The sequence below is a fragment of the Schistocerca piceifrons genome, chromosome 2, assembly GCF_021461385.2.
Source record: "Schistocerca piceifrons isolate TAMUIC-IGC-003096 chromosome 2, iqSchPice1.1, whole genome shotgun sequence".
Taxonomy (NCBI): domain Eukaryota; kingdom Metazoa; phylum Arthropoda; class Insecta; order Orthoptera; family Acrididae; genus Schistocerca; species Schistocerca piceifrons.
This window is the reverse complement of record NC_060139.1, coordinates 195,954,525-195,975,652: the sequence shown is the minus strand read 5'-3', so window position 1 is coordinate 195,975,652 and position 21,128 is coordinate 195,954,525. Positions and strand designations below refer to the sequence as shown.

Below are 21,128 nucleotides of genomic sequence, written 5' to 3'. Positions count from 1 at the left end.
AAAGGCCCTGAGGCTCAAGGAGCCAACATAGCCATTTGCCCACCATGCATTCAAGCAACTTACAGAGAACAACGGTAAGGCTGATTGGGTGATAACTGTCCATCTCGAGGGGGTTCTTACCCGATTTCAGTACTGGTACTATCACACTTACTCGCCACTCAGATGGAAACTCACCCCTCTTCCAGATCTGATTAAAGAGGGCAAGGATGTGATGCTGAGTATCCACTGAGAGATGTTTCAGCATTTGGTTGTGGATACGGTCAGGCCCTGGGGCCAAATCATGGCACTGGATGAGGGCTCTGGAAAGTTCCCATTCACTGAATGGAGCATTATATGGCTCCAGGTGGTGGGCAGTAAAAGACAAGTGCATTCGCTCCTCCCGCTGTTTTATGAACCAAAAGGTAGGGTGGTAGTTCATGGACGCAGATGTGTGAGCATAATTCTCAGAAAAATGCTCAGCAACAGCGACTGGATCAGTATAAATGGCACCATCTAAGGAAATACTTGGTACACATGCAGGGGATTGGAAGCTGTTGAGTTGTCTGATCTTTGCCCATACCTGTGATGGAGAGGTACGTGATCCAATGGTGGAAACAAACCATTCCCAGGATTCTTGCTTCGTCATTTGATGACATAGCGGATGCAGGCATGGAGCCATTTAAAGGTAATTAGGTGCCTCAGTGAAGGGTGCTGTTTATGGTGTTGGAGAGCCTGCCTATGACCCCTAATAGCCGGCAGCGATCTCTGGGGTCCACCAGGGTACTGTCTTTGAACTATCCCAGTCAGCATTAAGGAGAACCCATCTGGGCAGGTATCCAGAGGAGCAACGCTGAGGGAGGGACAGGAAGACTGCGACGTCATCACTACCACACAGGTCATCATAGACCCTCCAGTGAATAGATGGCAGAAGACCAGGACTGCAAAAGGAGATATCAATGGCCGAATAAGGTCCATGTGCCACATTGAAGTGCTTGAGGGCACCAGAGTTCATGAGGCAAAGATCAAGCTGTAGCAGTAAAGTTTTGATGTCTTTCTGATCAATGGTCAGTGATCATTGTACAACCCCACAAAGGGTTACGGGAAGTCACCGAAGACTAGGAAAGGTGGGGAGAGTGGAAAGAGTAATGCAGACAGTACATTCTGGGACACAACATCATCAGGAGGGAGATAAACATTACAGATGGTAAAATCTTTGCATGCCCATACCGTGACAGCCACGGCCTCCAATGGTGTATCAGGAGGCACAAAGTCACTGTATACAGAGTTCAACACATACTTACAAACTCCACCAGATACTCTCTCAAAGTCAGTAAGATTCTTAAAATGGCCTCAGTAGCCATGAAGAGCAGAGTTCCAAGTTTCTGGAAACCATGTTTCCTGGATGGCAATACAGAATGCAAGGTATGTGCTTAGAACCTTCCTTAGCTCATTAGCTCAGCCAAGTGGTGGAAAATCCATTACAATTCCACTGGAGGATAAGACTATCTGAATACTGAGGGGGGCAGGGGGGGGGGGCAGGTTATGACCCAGCGTCATGTACTGCCATACTTTGCAATGCGACATCAAGAGATCCACTGACACAGGTTCCATGGCACACTGCCTGGGGAGATCTGGTGCCTCAGGGACCACCAGGATCTCCACCTTGGGCACAGGAGTACATGCAGGGTCAAGTGATGTGGGGACCACCAGAGTTCCCTGTGTCTTAGAGGGCTTCTTTCTGTCCTCCTCCTCCTCCTCCTCCTCCTCCTCCTCCTCCTCCTCAGAAAACAAGGACTGAGGAGGTTTTCCTGAATTGATTTCACAGAGGAAGCCACCAGCCTGTGGTTCCCTCAGTCATCAGCTGGCGTCTGGCTGTGTACCAGCAGATACTGTGAAAGGAAGAGAAGCTGGAGAAGGATGAGGTGCCTCCATCTGGAGGATGGGTACTGGTGTCACCAGCAGGTGGGAGCCAATGCTCCTGAAGTGGGTGCGGTGACAGCACCAGAAGGGACCCCAACCACCTGGGGGGTGGGGGGATGGGGGCAGGTATCAGTGGGCGGCTCTGAGGGCCCACTGTAACTGGTGCAACAGAGGAGGGCACCATCAGCAGAGAAGGCAATGACGTTGCAACTGTAGCGAAAGATTGTGTCATTTGTCTGGGATTAAGATGTTCACACTTTTTTCTGGCCTCTCGAAATGTGAGCTTGTTCATGGCCTTATACTCCTGGATTTTCTTCTCACACTTAAAAACTGAGCAGTCTGGTGAGAGAGTGGAGCTTGCTGCAGTTTACACAAGTGGGGGGAGGGGCACAAGAAATGTTCACATGCAGCAGATGTCCACAATCCCAGCAGGCAGGGGTAGTAATGCAACAGGAACACACACGTCCAAACTTCATTCGTCTGAAGCATCTCATAGGAGGAGGAACATCGGGCTTTATGTCACATAGGTAAACCATCACCTTGATCTTGTCAGGCAACATATCACCCTTGAAAGCCAAGATGAAGGCCACAGCAACAACTCTGTTTTCCCTTGGTCCCCTATGGATACGACAGATAAAGTGCACACCTCGTCACTCTAAGTTGGCCCACGGCTCATCGTCAGATTGCAGAAGAAGATCATGATGAAATATGATGCCCTAGACCCAAGGTTGGCAACCTGTGGCTCGCGAGCCACATGCGGCTCTTTGGATGTGAAGCTGTGGCTCTTTAGTTCCATACACAGTTATTATCTATTTTATACGAAAAAAAAATTTAATCATTCTGAATCAATTAACGAGGATTAGGCACCATTTCTATCACTCACAATCAGCTCATTGTTCTCGCTTTTCACCGCACCCCTCCCCCGTGACACTCGTCACTGTCGCACTGCAATAAGCACGTTCTGAGTTCTGACAAGTCCTTGCATGCCGGTCGGCGACAACCGCACACGGGAGGTGACCACAGAGTGAGACAAACATTGTTTTGTGTCTGAATTATTCATTTTAATAATTCACTTATTGGAGAATTATTTAATCCATCAATTTATGTATTTTTAATTGGGAAATATCAATGTAAAATGTTTTTTGATAGATTATATTTCACTAGAAATTGAAAAAAAAGGCAAACCATTCACAGATGGCGAGTATGTCAAAGACTGCTTCATACGTGCATCTGAAGAACTATTTTGTGATTTCAAAAACAAACCAGAAATCTTGAAAAAAATCAAAGATCTGCCACTATCCGCTAAAACAGTACAAGACAGAACAAGTAAAATGTCTTCAAATGTAACACATTTGCAGATGGAAGACATTCAACTGGCTTCTGCCTTATCGCTTGCTATCGATGAGTCTTGTGATATAAAAGACACGGCACAAGTTGCCCTTTTTGCGATGTATGTCTTCCCAAGGTCCGAAAGAAGAACTTCTAGGATTGCTATCACTCTTGGGACAAACTAGAGGGGAAGACATAGCGAGTGCCATGCAGAAATGCCTCGACGATAATAAGATCGATTCAAATAAAATTGTTTCAATAGCAACTGATGGAGCCAGAAGTATGACAGGAAAAAATAAAGGGACAACAATGATTCTTCAAAGCAAAATAAACCACGAAATTCTTACGTTTCACTGCATAATACACGGAGAAGCGCTTCGTGCGCAAACATTTCCAGCCGAAATAGTTGAGGACATGAATTTGGTAATCAAGATTGTTAACAGCATCTTGTCAAAAGCACTCTACCATTGTCAGTTTAAAGAATTCTTAAACAAAATGGAGACTCAGTATTCCAATCTCCTCCTTCACAATAAAGTGTGATGGCTTTCCAAAGGTAAGGTGTTGAAATGTTTTGCTTTGTGCTTGAATGAAGTAAATACATTCCTCAATGAAAAAGGCATTAATCACCCTGAATTAGAGAACAGCAAATGGCAGCTAAAAATTTTACTTGATGGTGGACATGATGGCAAAATTAAATGAGCTGAATCTAAAACTGCCAGGAAAGGGAAACCCAGCCTATGTTTTGGTGGAAGAATTGGTTTGTTTCGAAGAAAAATTAATTGTTTTTGCAGAAGATATTCAGAGCAGTAAATTACTTCATTTTCAATTTCTAAAGCAATATCGCGATAAAACCAGTGCAACTGTTGACTCGAGTTACTTCAGCACAGTTATTAAAAAAATGAAAGAAGAATTTGCTAACAGATTTCAGCAATTCAAAGCCAACAAATTCACTCTAGCATTCATAGTAAATCCTCTCAGCACAAATAGTAACAAAATCCACATTGAGCCATTTTGACTTGATAGTGGATCTCTAGAAATGCAAGTGATCAATTTAAAAAGTAAAGCTTTGTGGAGTGGAAAATTCACGGGTTTGAAAAGCAAATTGGAAGAGTTGGAAGTCCAGAAATGTATGAATGAAACACAACAAAAGTGGAAAGCTTAAAAAAAAATGCCGTGAGTTGAGGCACTTATATTCGACTCATGGAATAGTCTTCCAGATTGCTACAGTGATGTGAAGAAGTTGGCATTTGGAGTGCTGACTATCTTCGGATCAACATATTCATGCGAGCAAGTGTTCTCTTGCATGAATATAATTAAAAGTCAAGTAAGGAGCCAACTAATGAATGAAAATTTAGAGTCATGTTTGAAACTTAATACAACAAGTTATAAGCCAAATTTATCCAAACTTTCTAAAACTATGCAAAGCCAACGCTCCCATTGAATTTGTTCCCTCGAATGTATGTTATCATTTTTTAAATACATGTTACATTGTTTAGTAAAGTTTAAATTTTCTACTTGAATAACCAATGCAAAGCCATCACTCCCATTGAATTTGTTTGCTCAATTGTTTGTTATTGAAATACAAGTTAGTGTTGTAAGTGAATGTTTAATTGTTTTAATGTTTTGCTTGAATAATAAGTGATTATGTAATAATACCATATATATATTGTCTAATTTGTTGTGAAAAACACTACTTATAGTATATAAATAAACATATATTTTTCTTATTAATGAATAGATTAGCTTTTTTCATCAAAAAACTTTATTAATGCAAGTACTATTTGTTGTAGGTAAGAAAAATTTTTGTGGCTCTTTAAAAACTTTGAAATTTTATAAATTGTAATTTCTGACTCTTCCGACTCAAAAGGATGCTGACACCTACCCTAGACCACAGTGAGACTCTTGAAGGGAGTGACAGTCACAGGAATGTCAACCAGCTTTTTCACAAGAGAGCAGCGCCTGTGACTGGCAGGAGATGATGTTTTAATGAGGAGGGAACCACTCGTCATCTTCAATGTTTACCACAAAAAAAAATAAAGGCTTCATGGCCAAAATGGTGTACCCGTCAGCCTGGTACAGACCAGGTATTCGGGGCAGAACTGTGTGTTCCTCCCACAGTGTGGCCAGGGAAGGAAATACGTTTGGACCATGCTTTGTGCATTGTACGAGGCCTTTGCTTTTGAAGAGACTGCTGGGGCTGTGTGACCACCAATGAGAGAAAGTTTAAGTCGCTTCACGTGCAAGTCCACTGGGAAGGTGGTAGGCAGCAGATGTCAGTCACCAGTGGGAGGACCTGTCAGTGAAAATATGCCACATTGGCAGCATCCAGACTTAGCACAGGCTGTGGCCTGCGGATAGTGAAGACAGCATCTGGTGGTGGCAGCTTGCTGACTCGTCTCAGCTTGAAGACTAGTGTTGACCTCCCCTCATGATTAGCCACTGGCAATGACTGAGACTGCGTACCTAAATTTGATGGTATATATAAAAGACTGAAACAGTAGCAATTTTGAGACCTGAGTTTCTCCCAGCATGTTCAAACAAAGTACAGGAATGCAGCTGGGCGACGTCTTCAACAACCCGATATTTTGGCAGGATCACACCCTGTCATTTTCAAGGCATAACTGTAGCAAATAAGCACTGTGTAAGGGAATTTAAAATGACTCTCAGAGAAACTCCAGAAAGAGAACACACACACACACACACACACACACACACACACACACACACACACACAGTTTACTGTATGATTCAGTGTATTGCAGGATTGGTGCTGACCCCACAAAAAATGTTGAGAGAAAGACTAACAGCCTCCTGATGAAAAATTCCCTGTCGCAGGGGACTATCAAGAGTCTTAATTCCTATTGTGCTGTTCCATTCAGGTTATATAGCCTCCCTAAGGTAGACAAGAACGGGTTGCTCTTCACTCAATTGTGAGTAAAATTGGTGCTTAGACATATCCTTAAGCAAAACATATTGCCACTTTGTTGAGCCCTATAGTAGGTCAGTATGAGCACCACATTAAGTGCTCGACAGATTTATTATGTCAATTACAGGGAATGCATTTGCGTGATTCCGATATTCTATTAAGTTTTGATGTGGTCTCTCTCTTCACTTGTATTCCTCTGTGTGGTTTGTTACGGCTGATGGAGGTTAGGTTCAGTGCTGAATAAATTAATCTATTTCAACATGTGTTGACTTCCACTTTCTTTTTATTTAATGACCAGTACTATGAGCAGACAGACGGAGTTGCGATGGAAACCCATTGTCACCTACTATTGCCAATTTCTGTATGGATGGCTTCAAGGAATGTGCCTTTGAGTCAGCAGCTTTGAAACGTGCATGTTTTTTTTTTTTTCAGATACGTAGATGATACTGTTGTTGTTTGGCCTCATGGCACTGAGGATCTGAATGACTTTTTAGAACAGCTGAAGTTAATCCACCCGAATATTTGTTTCATAACAGAGTTAGAAAAATATAGCTGTCTTCCTTTCCTTGATGTGTTGGTCAAGATGTGGGTTGATGGTACATTGGAACATGCTGTTTATAGGAATCCTCCTCACACTGACTTATATCTGCAGGCTGATAGTTGTCACAATCCGGCTCAACATGATGGGCCCATGTCATTTCGGACCCAGCTGAGTTGGCCCATCTCAAAGTCACCTCTTGTCACAATGGCTACAGAGAAAGACAGATCAGACGTAGTTGCGCTATCGACCAACTGTGCACTGTGAGAGTGATGATAATACTGAGGTGGCCCCACAGTCTATGACCACCCCTGCTCCCTCCCTTGTCATAAAACAGAAGGGCAGAGTTAATGCTACCTCACCCATTGATTATTAAATGCACTACCAATAACTTCTGATGTTGGTCTTCTTCGGTCTGTGGTTGCTAGTGTTTACACACACACACACACACACACACACACACACACACACACACACACACACACAGCGAGAGAGAGAGAGAGAGAGAGAGAGAGAGAGAGAGAGAGAGAGAGTGATCTTACCAGAATTTCTCTGAAAACGGAGGTTTTAAATTCCCTTGTACAGTTGCTGTAGCAATGGCACCCAGCTGCATTCCCATAAGATATTTGAACAGTTGGCAATTTTGCCCTCCAAATCAAGGTGTGAGGGTCAACCACTGAACACCCATGACATCAATGCTTGACTTTTCCCATTACATCATCAATTTCACAATCCTTGCAGTATTGTAATGGTGATGGATCTTTTCCTTTCAGAAGCCCTGGGCGATGACTTCCACAATGTTAGCTTGTTGAATATAAGTTCTTGTGACAGAGTGCCTAGTTACTGAGGTGTCTTGTGACACCCTCCTCATGATGATGTTTTGCTGATTTGGTCATAAGAGTCATCCACTTCACCAGCATGACCAATAATTTGGAAAGATAGACATTCAAAGTCAATAAATTCTCACTAGAGTACTGAAAAAGAAATAATCACATAAAGAGAGGATCAAATGAAGCAAAACGAGACTGACTTCATGCTGTCACAAGGAAATCTCAAGAAGTAAAAAATGGGTAGAAAATGTAGAATAAAATACTTAGGTTACTATTATATTGACAACACAAAATAAAGAGCAAAGCTCATATGTCAGTCCCACACAATCTTTTTGGCTATATTTCCTAAAAATAACATGCTTCTCTCATTCTTTTCCATCTTTTGGAAGTACTGAATCCTTGGGTATTACTTGCAGCTATGTTTTCCCCCTACTCCTTCATGCTCTTTACATGCCACTGGAATTCCTTGTGGTTCCTGCAACCCCATTAACCATAGTTTTTAATTAGATTTTTTCTTCCTCATTTACCTCTTCTGATATAAATTCAGTGGCATATCACCAATTATGATAACTGCCTGCACCTATGATGTGTGAAGACTGCAGCACATTGATATTTCTTTGGGAGAAAAATTAAATGTAGTGAAGTTCGAGACCCTAATGACGAAAATCTCTCTAGAGATACAGCAGAAGCTTTCACTAAACAATAATGGTCAAGGAAATTTATGGAACCAGCTCTTGAGTGATGTAGTGAAACCATGAAACACCCAAATCAGAATCGTGAGTCAGGGATTTGAATCTGATTCATCTTGAGTTCAAGACTAGTGTCTTAAACACTGAACCACTTGATTCCGTCAGTATTTCCTTAAATACGAGATGTGCCTAGACTGGTGTGTCAAAACATGAACAGCCACTAATAAAAAATTGTATTAAACTAATTTTAAAAAAGTTATAATTCTATTTCTTAAATCTGGCTACTAGAGTAAGTAATTAATTATCTGATGCCTTCTGTTATATTTATGTAATATCTGTACTCACCTGGTGGTACTAATCCTGATGGATCAATTACAAATTTTCCGTCACTGTTTTGCAGTTTCTGTCTCATAAACACAGAAACACGTATCTTAAGATCTTGAAAGAAATTAAGTATGCTTTTCCTTACATCTAGCAGCTCACCAACAGACATTTGGCCATACAGCTAGATGGGGAAGAAAGTACAGAAAGCTGTCATTCCAATGTTGTAGCATATAATTGTTAACAAAAATAAAATTTATATGAACAAATAGTGAACCGCCCATATTGTATCACACAAGAAAATACACAGAAATGGCAAAACTCCACCTCTTTCTAGGACTGGAATGCAAATAATCTGTGTACGGAAAACCATGTATATCATGTGACATTTGGTGATAACATAATCCTGTGGCACACAGATTTTTTGCTTCACTACTTTTCTCTCTATATATAAACTTTTGTGGTCACTTTGATAATAGACCCACACATCAGACACACAAATTGTTTCTTGATGTCTTGCAGGCATAGTGAATAAAATCTTGATATGCATATTTACTACAGCTTTTTTTTTAAGTTAAATAGACCATCAAAAAATAAAACAAACATGGACCTAACATATGCAAAACAGGGTCTATCTGTGAGATTTTATAAAGTCAAAAAAGTAACTCAAAACTGATCAAGATACAGCAAGTTTCACTACATGAAAGGAGCATGTCTTATTGCACTGATGGAAGATAGGAAATAATAGGCTATAGAAAAGCCAATGGGGAAACCACTCACAATATTATGGGTGTAACTGCAGTAGTTGTGAGCAGCACTATATTATGTTGGCACTATGGTTATTGTGGTAGTCCATTCTTAGCACAAAAATATATAAAAGATTCATTCCATGGTTACAGATGTAAGATTTGTACAATTTACACTGAAGTATTAAAAAGAAAAAAATCAGACAGATCTAAATACAAAAAGTATACAGTAAAGGTTTCATGATGCCAGCCGTATTGATTTGCCACTAAACAAAGAAAAAAGAAGTGTTACAGACATAATAAAACCTTCGTTTTCCATGGAATTATCCAACTCGATCAAAATAATAAGTATGCAGTACTCTATGCCCATTGGCCTTACAAAGTGTTGAGCAGTTACTGTGGCATAACTACCTGTGATTAAATCAAATAATTACTGATTGGTATTCCAATCTTCTGAGCTCAATTATATAAGGAACTGAAGATGGAAAAGTGTCATCACTTAGATTTCTGGACGAAAAGGCAAACCTTAGCAACAACCAATAAAATTGTGTCAACTGGATGTGAATTTAGAGCACAGAGTTCTGTGAAACTATTGCCGCATTGTGAAGCTAGTTGGGAAGAGGTGCTATCACTCCATCAGTTATCATGTTCTGTAGTCCCCATCAGAAGAGGAACCTTCATGGTTGTGGAACAAGTCAAGTTATACATTTCTAAATGGTGACAGCAGTCACAAACCAATTCTACACATTCTATTAATAACTACATAGCTCTAAAGTGCTATAACCATATTTGTGCTAGCACAAATTAAAAAGAACATAATAAAATTAGCAGATAGTTACTATTCCCTCAATTACATGAAATTTCACAGTTTAATCTAACAATAAAAAGTCCATGATGTAACAATAACAATAGGGAAAGAAAAGATTGCTACTTAACATACAGAGAAGATGTTGAGTCACAAATAGGCACAATGAAAAACACTGCTTAAATATTAAAGCTTTCAGATAAAGTTCTTCTCCTGCAGTAGAAAACACACATACATTCACACAAGCACAATTTACACAGACTTGGTCACTCTCTCAGTGTGCAACAGTCCAACTGTGACTGTGTCTGATGGAGCAGCAAACTGCTGGAATGGGTGATGACAGTAAAAAGGAGGCAGAGTGTGCAAAGACTTGGATAGGGCTGTTAGGTGCATTGTCACCAGCCTGTGCTAGTGAAAGGGGGGGGGGGGGGGGGAGGGGGGCGGAAGGGGAAGGACTGGTAGGTCTGTTGGCAGGATAGATGTCCAAAGTACTTGAGAGGGAGTAGGGAAGGGGACAGTTGTGCAGACAGCTTGTTAGCTATCATGCCCATGTACAAAGTGACACAGTGGTTCCAACTTAGTTGGTAGATCACATGGAGAGCCTAATCCTAGAATGTCAGCACAATTTCAGAACACCAATATAATGTTTTAATTATTCCCCCATTCACCCAACAGGGTGGCTGAATTTTCTGCATGGCACAACTTTAATGAATGGTACTATTATTGTTAACCAATATCTGCAAGAACAACATCAATCAATGGCTTTCCTGGCATACAGATTCCAGAATTCTCTCATTTGTCAAAGATTCCGAAAGCCAGATATTCATCAGTTTCCTTTAGTTTGCTCTAATTGTCAGCTGTGTCTCTTCTGTTACTTTGTTTTTAGTTGTTGTTTTTGCACTTTTACTGTGTAGATTTCCAAACAATGGGCAATAAGAAACAGCACTCATTTACAGTGAGGAAAAAAGAACTAGAACAAGTCACATAACTCACATCTATAGTCTCATCCCTGTCCCTTATCTGAGGATTTTACATACCTTTAAATTTTCCAGTTACTGGGACATTGTGTTTATGGTGAAACTGAAACAAGTGCGGAAGAAGCAGTGCATAAAAATTGTTTTACATATGGTGAACTGTGCAGCATAAAAATAATACTGAAAAATAATTCAACTAACTTGCATTATCATTTTATGTACAATAACAATCTGCTTATGCACTGATGGCACTCTCACATAGTTCCATATGGCATCTAAATGATTAAGTGTGATAAGAATTAGGTCATGAGGATGAGATGCCATAAAAACTTGGTACTTGAACACCATTGTCATTAAATCATACAATTTATCCATGCTCGCAGTATTTAAACGCATTATTGAAGCATGAGCAAGGTCTTCAAATAGTTTCTTTAATGCTTGCTTGTTATAAATTTCCTGTGGCTTGAAGAGTTCTTGCAGAAACCTTTCATTCAGCATCACACTTACAATGTCAGTCAGAACTGAAAAAGAAAAACCCCAAGTTTCAAAGAGATGTGTTATTTTTTCCTCAGCATGAAAGAATTGCTGCTGAGACTCAGGTGGCAAGCCTGAAACTCCACAATAATCTGGCAGAAAGTATTTGTTCAACACCTTCAGGTGACAATGTTCACTGCTGGCAGAAGATCACTGCCAAGTGCTTGAAATATTGTGAAGTTTCAGTAACAGCATACAAAGAACTGCCCAAGAGCCTCAGCATAATTTATTACATCAAGTAGCCTTACAGAGCATTTATAAAGACAAGAGGCAGGTAAAGTGGCCAAATGATATCAGTATTTGTATATGATTTAAAGCAGTTCTTGACTGGTATATTTAAATCAAACATATTTTTAATGATTGCAGAATAGAACAGGGATAAAACAAGGTGAAGAGACAACTATTAATTCAGTGTAAACAATATGCACATTTCTTACATATTGAGCATAATTAGCAATTGCAGCAAGTACCATAATGGTCTACACTGAAAATAGCAAAACAAAATTCATTTGAATTTACTGACTACAGTCATAAATTTAATCACTGAAAAATAACTGCAGAAAAAAAGCCAAAGATACTTAAATTCAGTTGAAAATAAATTCAGGTTTCGAGATAGCATTGTTCAGCAAATCCAAATACTTGGCCAGGCACTTTGGGAATAAATTTTCAAGAGCAGTTTCAGGAAGAAATTTTTAAATAATATTTTCAAATTTATGCATCTCTCACATCTACTTAGATTTTCATCTAAACTTGTCTTTGTGGTACCCATGGGAGTGATACACAGAGGATTGAAGTATGTTGGTAGATTCATCACTTAATATTTGTTCATGGAATTTTCTAAGTAGGCTTTAGTGGGGTATTGGTATCTTTCTTGAAGTGCCTGCCAGTTCAGGTTTCAGCATCTCTGCGATGTTTTCCCAAGGGTCAGACAAACCTGTGGCCTTTTCTTACGTGACTGTTTACATCTGTCAGATAATTTGCAAAAAAAATAATAATAATAATTATTATTATTATTATTATTATTATTAACTGTGGAGTTATCACCAAGTGTGCCTTACTGTAACTGTGTCAAGGCACAGCACGTTTGTATGGACTGCGTTAAGATAGACTATTATGACAATTGCATATGTTTCACATTTGGTTGGCTCATATACGATGAAAATGTTTGAACCATTGATGTACACTATTTTTCTCCTGTGGGGATTATCATAATAATCAAAATCAGCAGAGAATAAACAGCTGATAGCACAAATATGCTTTTCTCAAACATGGGACCATGTGTGCTGCCACTCTCTGTGTATATTTAGTATCACCTGTTAGTCCTACTAGGAATAGCTTCCTTAGATAAAGCACACTTCCTTCAGACAACAGAGATTCATGGATGTAATAGACAGCAATAGATATTGGAGTATATATGGCTCTTAGGTTCTGTGTTCAGCTGTTCTGCACGTTAATTATGTGTTGAGGTCACAAAAATGAGTTAATGAAGTAACAAATTACATTTGATGTGTAACATTAAAATGGACCAATATTGTGATGTAATACAGTGAAAATTCTGCATAGTACTTTAAGGTACTCTGATCTGGTTCAATAATGTATGTCACAGGCTTGTTTTTTTCTGATAAAACTCATTCTCATTCGGAATGACCTCAAAGTGGGATGTGAGAAGTTGGCATACTGGCCACTCATTCACTAATATGATATAAGTTATGGATTTGAAAACAAAGAAACAATTAACACCTGTTGGGATTTCAGCAATATATAAAATTATAGTGCATGAAATTTCTTCTTAATTAACAATTAATTCAGCACAATTTCCAGTTAGATATTTTAAGTACATAATTAAATTTAAATAAATAAGCCTGCTTTGACAATGGCTCAGAGTCATGGATAATATGAAACCAAGAAGAAAAATGTATAAAGGCTACTGAAATAAAATTTATAAGAGGCACAAAAGGTTGCAGTCTGAGAACTCAGATAAGAAATGAAGACACCAGAGCCAAGTTGGGAATTTATTCAGTTACTGAATTAATAAAACAAAATGTATTGATAGCACATCAGAAGGATGAGTAACAAAACAAGTATTGAACTGCAAATCACAAGGAAAATGAGATCCCGAAAGACACTGGAGAAGCAGACTGGACAGAGATCAAAACAGGCAAGGAGCCAACTCATTGACGCGAAGAAGAAAATTGCAGGTAGAGAAAAAATTAATTTTAAGAAGGTAGTTTTCACTTAAGTTATTTAATATGTCGCTGAAATGATTAAACTATTCTTGTTAGTGCCACAATGCTCAGATTTGCAAGATAAATTACACAATGTAAACATGGAATGTAGGAAGGGGAAAGAGAAGGAAAGGGAAAGGATAGGTGGGAAATAATAACAGTTGTCTACACAGAGCATTGCGGAAATGCAATAGTGAAAGTTGAAAACTTGTCAGGTCGAGAATTGAACCAGGACTTCCACTTTTCACGAGTGGTTGCCTTAACCACTTCAGCTATCCAGACACAGTCCCTGACCGACTCAAATTTCCAATTTATCATATACTGCAATGCAATGTCCCTCATCTCTCTACTGGGAAATCTTCATTCCCATAGGAGCTTCAGTGTGAATGCATAAATGTCGTCTGAACTCCTACAGCAAACAGGATATGCAAGTAGATTGTTTAATGGATGAGAGACACTGGATTCCAGTATGCGGTAAGTTGAACATTTGAACCTGTTGGGGATGGTATCCGGATGGCCGAAGCAGCTGAGGTGGTAAATATGGGTTTGAGTCCCGGTCTGGCACAAATTTTCAACTTTTGTCATTGCATTATAACAATGTCCAGTACTGCTAGCTGTCAAGATCTGTCACCCATCCTTTCCCTTTTCTTCTCTTTCCACTTCCTACACTTCATGTTTACATGAATGTACCAGCTGCATCATTATGAATGATGCCTCTTCTGTCGGAGAAGTCCAACACAACATACACCACTCAGATATATAAATTACACAGTCTTAAGGTGAAATCTGTTACCTTAATTTGGTAACGATGACTGATGAATAGTGTGTTTGCATTTATTAAACTGAACGAAGAAGCCTTTTCTCACAAGCAATAACAGCGTGGCTATTCCTACATCTGGCAATCCCAACATCTAGAAGGGGGAAGAGAGCTGCCTTTCAGTGAGAGCTGACCTTCCATATCACTGCCATGTTGCCTGCCCAGCTTCTTTCAGATGTTTGGGTCAATCTACAGTCTTTCTTGTCATCATGGAGATGCCCACAGTGAGACACGGAAGACAAACATGATGAACGGCAATTAAAATTGTTATAGTATGACACAATTGTCACACATCAGTGGTCTTTGATCATACTTGGCAATGTCTGTACTTAGGAGAATAAGAAATGCAACCTCCTAAGGCTAACCTAAGCAGACAGCCAAGCCTCCTAACCACCATCAATATTAACCCTGGATAACCTGCTGTTAAAAAGACTGATGTCATTCATTTAATTATTCAGAAGATAAAAATGGAGTAGAATGATGTTATGAGTGATGATAGAGTATCTTACTAAGAAAAGGAAAAATAAAAAACAAACAATGGAAAATCCAGGCTGTAATAATGACAATATTATGAAATGGGCAGATTACTACTCATCATATAGTGGAGACAGTCCGCACCCACGTGTGTGTGTGTGTGTGTGTGTGTGTGTGTGTGTGTGTGTGAGAGAGAGAGAGAGAGAGAGAGAGAGAGAGAGAGAGAGAGAGAGAGAGAGAGAAAAGAGATTTCGATGAAGGCCTTTTCCACCAAAAGCTTACTTGTCTGACAGTCTTTTTGTTGTGCCTATCTGCGATTCAGTATCTCCGTTATACGATGAATAGTAATTTATTCTTTTTATAATATTGTCAAAAAATAAAAGCAATCACATGAATTTGAGAGGGACAATAAACAAGTACTCCCATAATGCTATAATAAAAAAATCTACACTTCTGTCAAGAAACATTTTTATATGTACATAAGTCATCACTCACAGACAAATATTGAGTCAATTCGTAAACTTTGAACACACAAATTATTGATGATTTGAATCTTCCCAGATTTTTCACCAAATGGTCGTGTCTGGGTAGCACAATATTTTACTGAAACACCTCCTGGATATTCCCAGGTGCTCCTGAGATACTGAGCTGCTGCAGGAGCTGCTCCACCCTTTATATCTGCCCCATAACTCCATCACTTACCCCCTGTGGTCCAGCCGCTATGGCTCCTTTGTGTTGCCTGTGCCCAGGTCTGCACCCGAGCACACACTTCCATCACAAGGGAATATGCCAAGGAAGTGCCACCTTCACTGTCGCAGACTCTGTTCACTGCATGCAGCAGGAATCATTGACTCTTCAGTGCTTTAAGCATGGGGTCCCATGCCTTGCTGAGTTGCCAGACAGCATCTCAATTGATGAGCCCCCCCCCCCTCCCCAGCTTGATTTCAGTTGCCTCCTTGACTGCCCCAGAACACCTCGTCATATTTCATGGAGTGCTTGTTTTCCAGGACCAAAATCTTTTGGATATTGCCATAATGGTCAGTTATGGTACAGTTTCTTTGTTCGCCAGAGTTCCACTAAAAGAAGCATCTTTATCTTCTATGGGTCGCAGGGGTTACAACCGCTGGGGAGGTGGGTGGGTATTCATGCATGGCTGTCTTCACTTACACGTTGTAGCTACGCAAGGAGTCTAAATTTGTTTATATTTAGTTTGCCCCCCCCCCCCCCCCAAAACACCCCATTTCCCGCACTTGTCCCGTTAGTGTCATTAGGCTTCTTGTGGAAAGTGTGTGTGTTTGTTTTTGTTTCCGCCATATTTGTGACGTCATGGGTCAAAGCAGACGGGCGGGATCGGACGCTTCCATATTTCCAAAGGAAACTCCAGGGCTGAATGGAAACCCTGCCAGATTCTGTGCAGAATAGTGAGAGAATTAACTATCATAATGTATCTTACACCCCTTGGAAGGAAAAAGAAAAGAAAAAAAAAGCTGGAAAAATGAACAGGTCTGTTGACATTTCAAAGTGGGGAAACGATTGGCAGCTTTGTTTAAATGTTCAAAATTTAAACTTGTACACATCACAAAATGAAAAAAGATATCCCATGACTTCAATATCACGTAGTTGTTGGAATCATACAATTACATGAATATAACAATTTGTAGGAACATCAAATAGAATGATTACAGATGCTGAGATGCAGATGTAGCTGCTGGCATTGGTAGGATACTGGGGAAAATGCTCCTTCACTGTCTTCTCACAAAACACTCTTGTGTCCCATCTTATAATATTGTGTAAGTGTGTGGGACACATACCAAACAGAACTTATAGGAGACTCTGACTATGGTTGAAGTTATGTATTGAACTCTCCTATTCCATGAAATACTGGTTCTGGTGACAAAAGTGGGTCAAGTTACGTACTGGACACCGCCCCTCCCTTCCACATCTTGGTTGTGGTGACAGACTGATCTGTAGCACAGCCCGAGGTCTAGGTTAGGTTGGAAGGTGGCAATATAGTTACGAATTGGCAAAGCCAACGAATTTTAAAGCAGAAAATCTGGTTGTGGTAACAAATTGACTGTAACAAAGACGTCCACAGCATATCGAAAAATGCTAGGGAGGTGTTGGGGTCCACTACGTATCTTGTACACATTGAAGGGTAGCATGAATGGGCACAGTTTTGTTTGAGTCAACGATCAACTTTTCAGAAATAATGAAAATCCTAAACTGCCATATGCTTGAAGACGGATACAAATAATCCGGAGAAGATTATTCACAAACTCTTAAGAATCACCATTAAGTGAGGAATCTAGGAATATACTACAATCCTTCATGTTTCACTCATACAAGGACCTCGAAAAAAAGATTTAGACCAATTACAGCATGCACAGAGGCATTATTTCTGCATTCCAAACGCGAAAAGAACGGGAACAAACGCCAGTACATCGTACAATGAAAAGTACCCTCTGCCATGCACTTAACAGTGGTGTAAACTCCAGAGATATAGTCTGAAAGCGCTTTGGATATATTCTTACATCACCCACAAATATATGTACTGATACCCTGATGTCAATGGTCAGACCAAAGCAAGATATTACATTATTAACACATAGATCAGTGGCACTACATATTCCCTTTGTTATAAAATCTCTCTATAAATTTGTACCGAAGTTCTGCTTTTTGTCTGAGAGCTGCCTAGCTGAATACGTCAACAAACTCTTTTGTATCACTGTGAAAAATTTAAAACTATGGAACTCGCCTTTCACTGATTTGTCTTGCGGAATTTGTTGAGCATGTAGTCGCTGTTCCAGTATGTAAATCATTTCTCCTCCTAAATTTAGAAATAAGAGAGGAAGTGCATGAATATTCGACATTTTTAAATAACAAGTAGGCACGGATACTCCTCACGTTCGCGGTGCGACAGCTACAACATTAAACAGTTCAACAACCTTATCAGTGCCTTTTCTGACACGGCTATTGTTTGTAAACAGTACTGCAGTTCGATAACCAAAGTCGATAGGAAACTTCCCACAGAGAATCTTAACTATTAAGCCGAAATTTACAATTTTTAGAAAAGAATCAACAATATCGAATGTCTCATAAAATATAAAGGATCATATCAGTAAGTGAAGTAAAGTTTACATCAGCCTATTCCAGTCACATTGACTTATTCCAATTTTCTTAATGAAATTACCAATTAGTTTATGTAGACGAATGTCTTCAGGAGATAATACCTGAACAGTTGATAGAGCAGGGGCGGGCAAACGTTGCACGCGGCTCATGAGCACACAGCGCTGCACGTGTGCTGCTGGCGTGCAATCGTCGACAGGGGCAGTGGCGACAGCCAGCAGGTTGCCGCAGTGTAGTACCAGGCTAAGATGCGGACGTTGAAGCGAAGCGACCACTACGTAGTGAACGTTGTATTTCAATAATCGGAAAATGCAGAGTGAATCAAGGAAACGGAGAATTGGAGGTTTGCTATGTTTTAAAAAGGAATGGGAGAATCATTTTTTTCTCTGTGCAAAAAACGTGATAATTGGAAATGTGTAATATGTGACAGTATTCTGGCTGGTCAGCGGAAGTTTAATATTGAACGCCATTATAATAAATTTCAGTATGTTGCCGTCCTTGGTGCAATAAAATAGAAATTTCTCAAGCGATTTGGGGATATATCTTACTTATCCCAAGGTTTTGAATAGTTCTCGAGACAATCTGCTGTTTCTATAGATCATATTCATCCCAGTTTGCAAATGGAATTAATAGATCTACAGCGTAATTCTCGTCTGAGAGACAAGTTCCTTTTGGCAAGACGTGTAATAGATCACGACTTTTCACAGCAAGAGTTTCCTCGTCTCCATCGTGAAGCCATGAAGATAATGTCAATGTTTGGCTCGACATACGTTTGTGAGAGATTTTTTTCTGTTATGAAAGTCTCGGTTAAGAGCAAACATCAGTAATGAAAATTTACGTAACTGTTTGCGTTTGTCTGTATGTAGAAATTTTGTTGCAGACATTAAACGTATTGTAAACTCCACCTGTGATAATTAAATAAAACGTATCGTAGGTAATAGGTACTCTTTCAAACCAAGATTACTTTCAAGCACTCCTACTAACCTTATTCCTTCATTCAATTAAGCAGGCCAGGAAACAAGACGCATTACAAAGGAAGAAGCGGTGAGACGGTATGGCGGGGAGGGGAGAGAAGCGGGTGGCCAGCTTGCCCCTGTGTGCGCGCAGAACACCTGGTAACTGCATACGTGCATGTGCACCGCACACGTGCAGAATTCCTGCCCGCCCCTGTGATAGAGGAAGCTGATACCCAATGACTGTATCGATTTAATAAACTCCTTCCATTCGTTGTCATATCTGGTACAAGAAAAGAGGATGTGATTTACATCCATGATTGTCTCGGAGTTACAATCACATGCAAGAGAACTGTAAATGCCAATTCGTGTTACTTGAAGTGGGAAGGAAGCATGGTCGAATCGAAGACGAATTATGGCTGATGTCGTGAAACGGTTCAATTTAGCCCTTCTGGAGCACGGTATGCAGATGACCCCAGGTTGTAGCAATGAGTAATGACTACCTTTCTGGTGCTGATTCATTCCACTTCTCTTGCCATTGGAGTAGAGTAAGATGGTTGACATCATGCATATAAACCGTATTCGATGTTTTTAGTCAAGAATATTGCTTAATGATATGACTTGTTTACCTAAGATATCCACCTCCTCGTTGAATTTTGCACCTTCATGAGAATGGACGCCCAGAAGATTAATAATATGTCCTTTCTTATAACATCGATTAATTTCCTTAATCACATCCGGAAATTATCGGTTAGTTTATTTATTCTAGCACCGATGCTCGATCTTTTTAAGCAGTAATGCGATACAATTAAAATCTTAGAGAGTGAAGCTGAAAATATAAATTCGAGGGCCTCTAAAATTGCCACCACCTCCACCGCGAATACAGAAGCTGTCTTGGGAAATTTGTTTATCTCTTGGACTTGAAGCTGGGAAGCACGTCCAGTTTAATCCACCTTTCTGATCCTACAGTATAAAGATAAATAAATTCTGGCCATTTTTTGTAATGTAGAAGTTAAAGCTGAGTTTATTAAATGTATTATCCCAAGCAAGTAATTTAAAATAACATACTGGTGCTTGAAAGCTGAGTACATCTAGATCGTACTCAAACACTGGTAAAAGATTGGAATGTTTAATGTCTGAAGTGATTAGATACCATGTGTTGAAACTAGAGCACATGACTGGATTTTTAATTCTTATGTTAGAAGCCGTCTTAATATGTTGAAAGCTTTCCTAATTGTTATAGGCTGAGCTGTACGTAAATGCCATGCTTTGAATATAAAATTTGTCAGCAAGCATTTATTGTAGAATTTTAAAGGGCGTTCCCCTCCCCCTGCTCCCCCCCTGCACTAATACCACCCTGCACTAACAGCGCATTTCTAAGTGTATATCATATTGCTCCAAGGCAAGTACGAAGGCTCTGAATTGTAGGAGACTCTGTGCACCAGTGTGCTGTAGAACACAGTCATAATCAGTCCAAGATCTAGTAATGCCTGAGTACATATTGTGAAGGAGACACAGACTAGTGTGCGACTTATATTTATACCTTCTATGCATTTAATAATCAAAGTCGAACATGAGGGCCCCAGACCTATTGATGTCAAAAATTCCATCCAGGAATCCGTCATGAGATTGAATTATGGAGGTGTAGCTCCCAAACTGAATTTGGTCATCTGCCTTAACATTAATTGGATTTTGAAAATAGGACGATCACCGATTTCTTTGCCGAAATCTTGGTATCATTAGTAGACGTCCATCTCTCTATGTGAGTTATGGATGTGAGCAGATTCGATTTGGCTTAAAAATATGAGCCTACTGTGGCATATAGACAGATATCATCCAAATATTGTAAAATTTTGGAAGGCAGAGGAACTGAATGTTCTTAATTGTGTGCATTAAGGGGATATAGTCATCATCATAAGTCGTTGTGCTCATTGCTGAGTGT

The 21,128-nt window shown here is 39.8% G+C and overlaps 1 protein-coding gene across 1 annotated transcript in view; it reads right to left on the bottom strand.

Annotated features, from left to right (window-relative positions):
- LOC124777696 (protein OSCP1) overlaps positions 1-18,064 on the bottom strand; it is a 64,682-nt gene extending 46,618 nt beyond the window's left edge. The window contains exons 1-3 of the mRNA XM_047253176.1: positions 17,863-18,064; positions 11,259-11,578; positions 8,557-8,716 (exon numbers count right to left, since the gene is read on the bottom strand). Coding sequence (XP_047109132.1) covers positions 8,557-8,716; positions 11,259-11,578; positions 17,863-17,977 — 595 coding nt within the window. The 5' untranslated portion in view covers positions 17,978-18,064. The remainder of the gene's footprint in view (positions 1-8,556; positions 8,717-11,258; positions 11,579-17,862) is intronic.
- Positions 18,065-21,128: the final 3,064 nt, after the last annotated feature.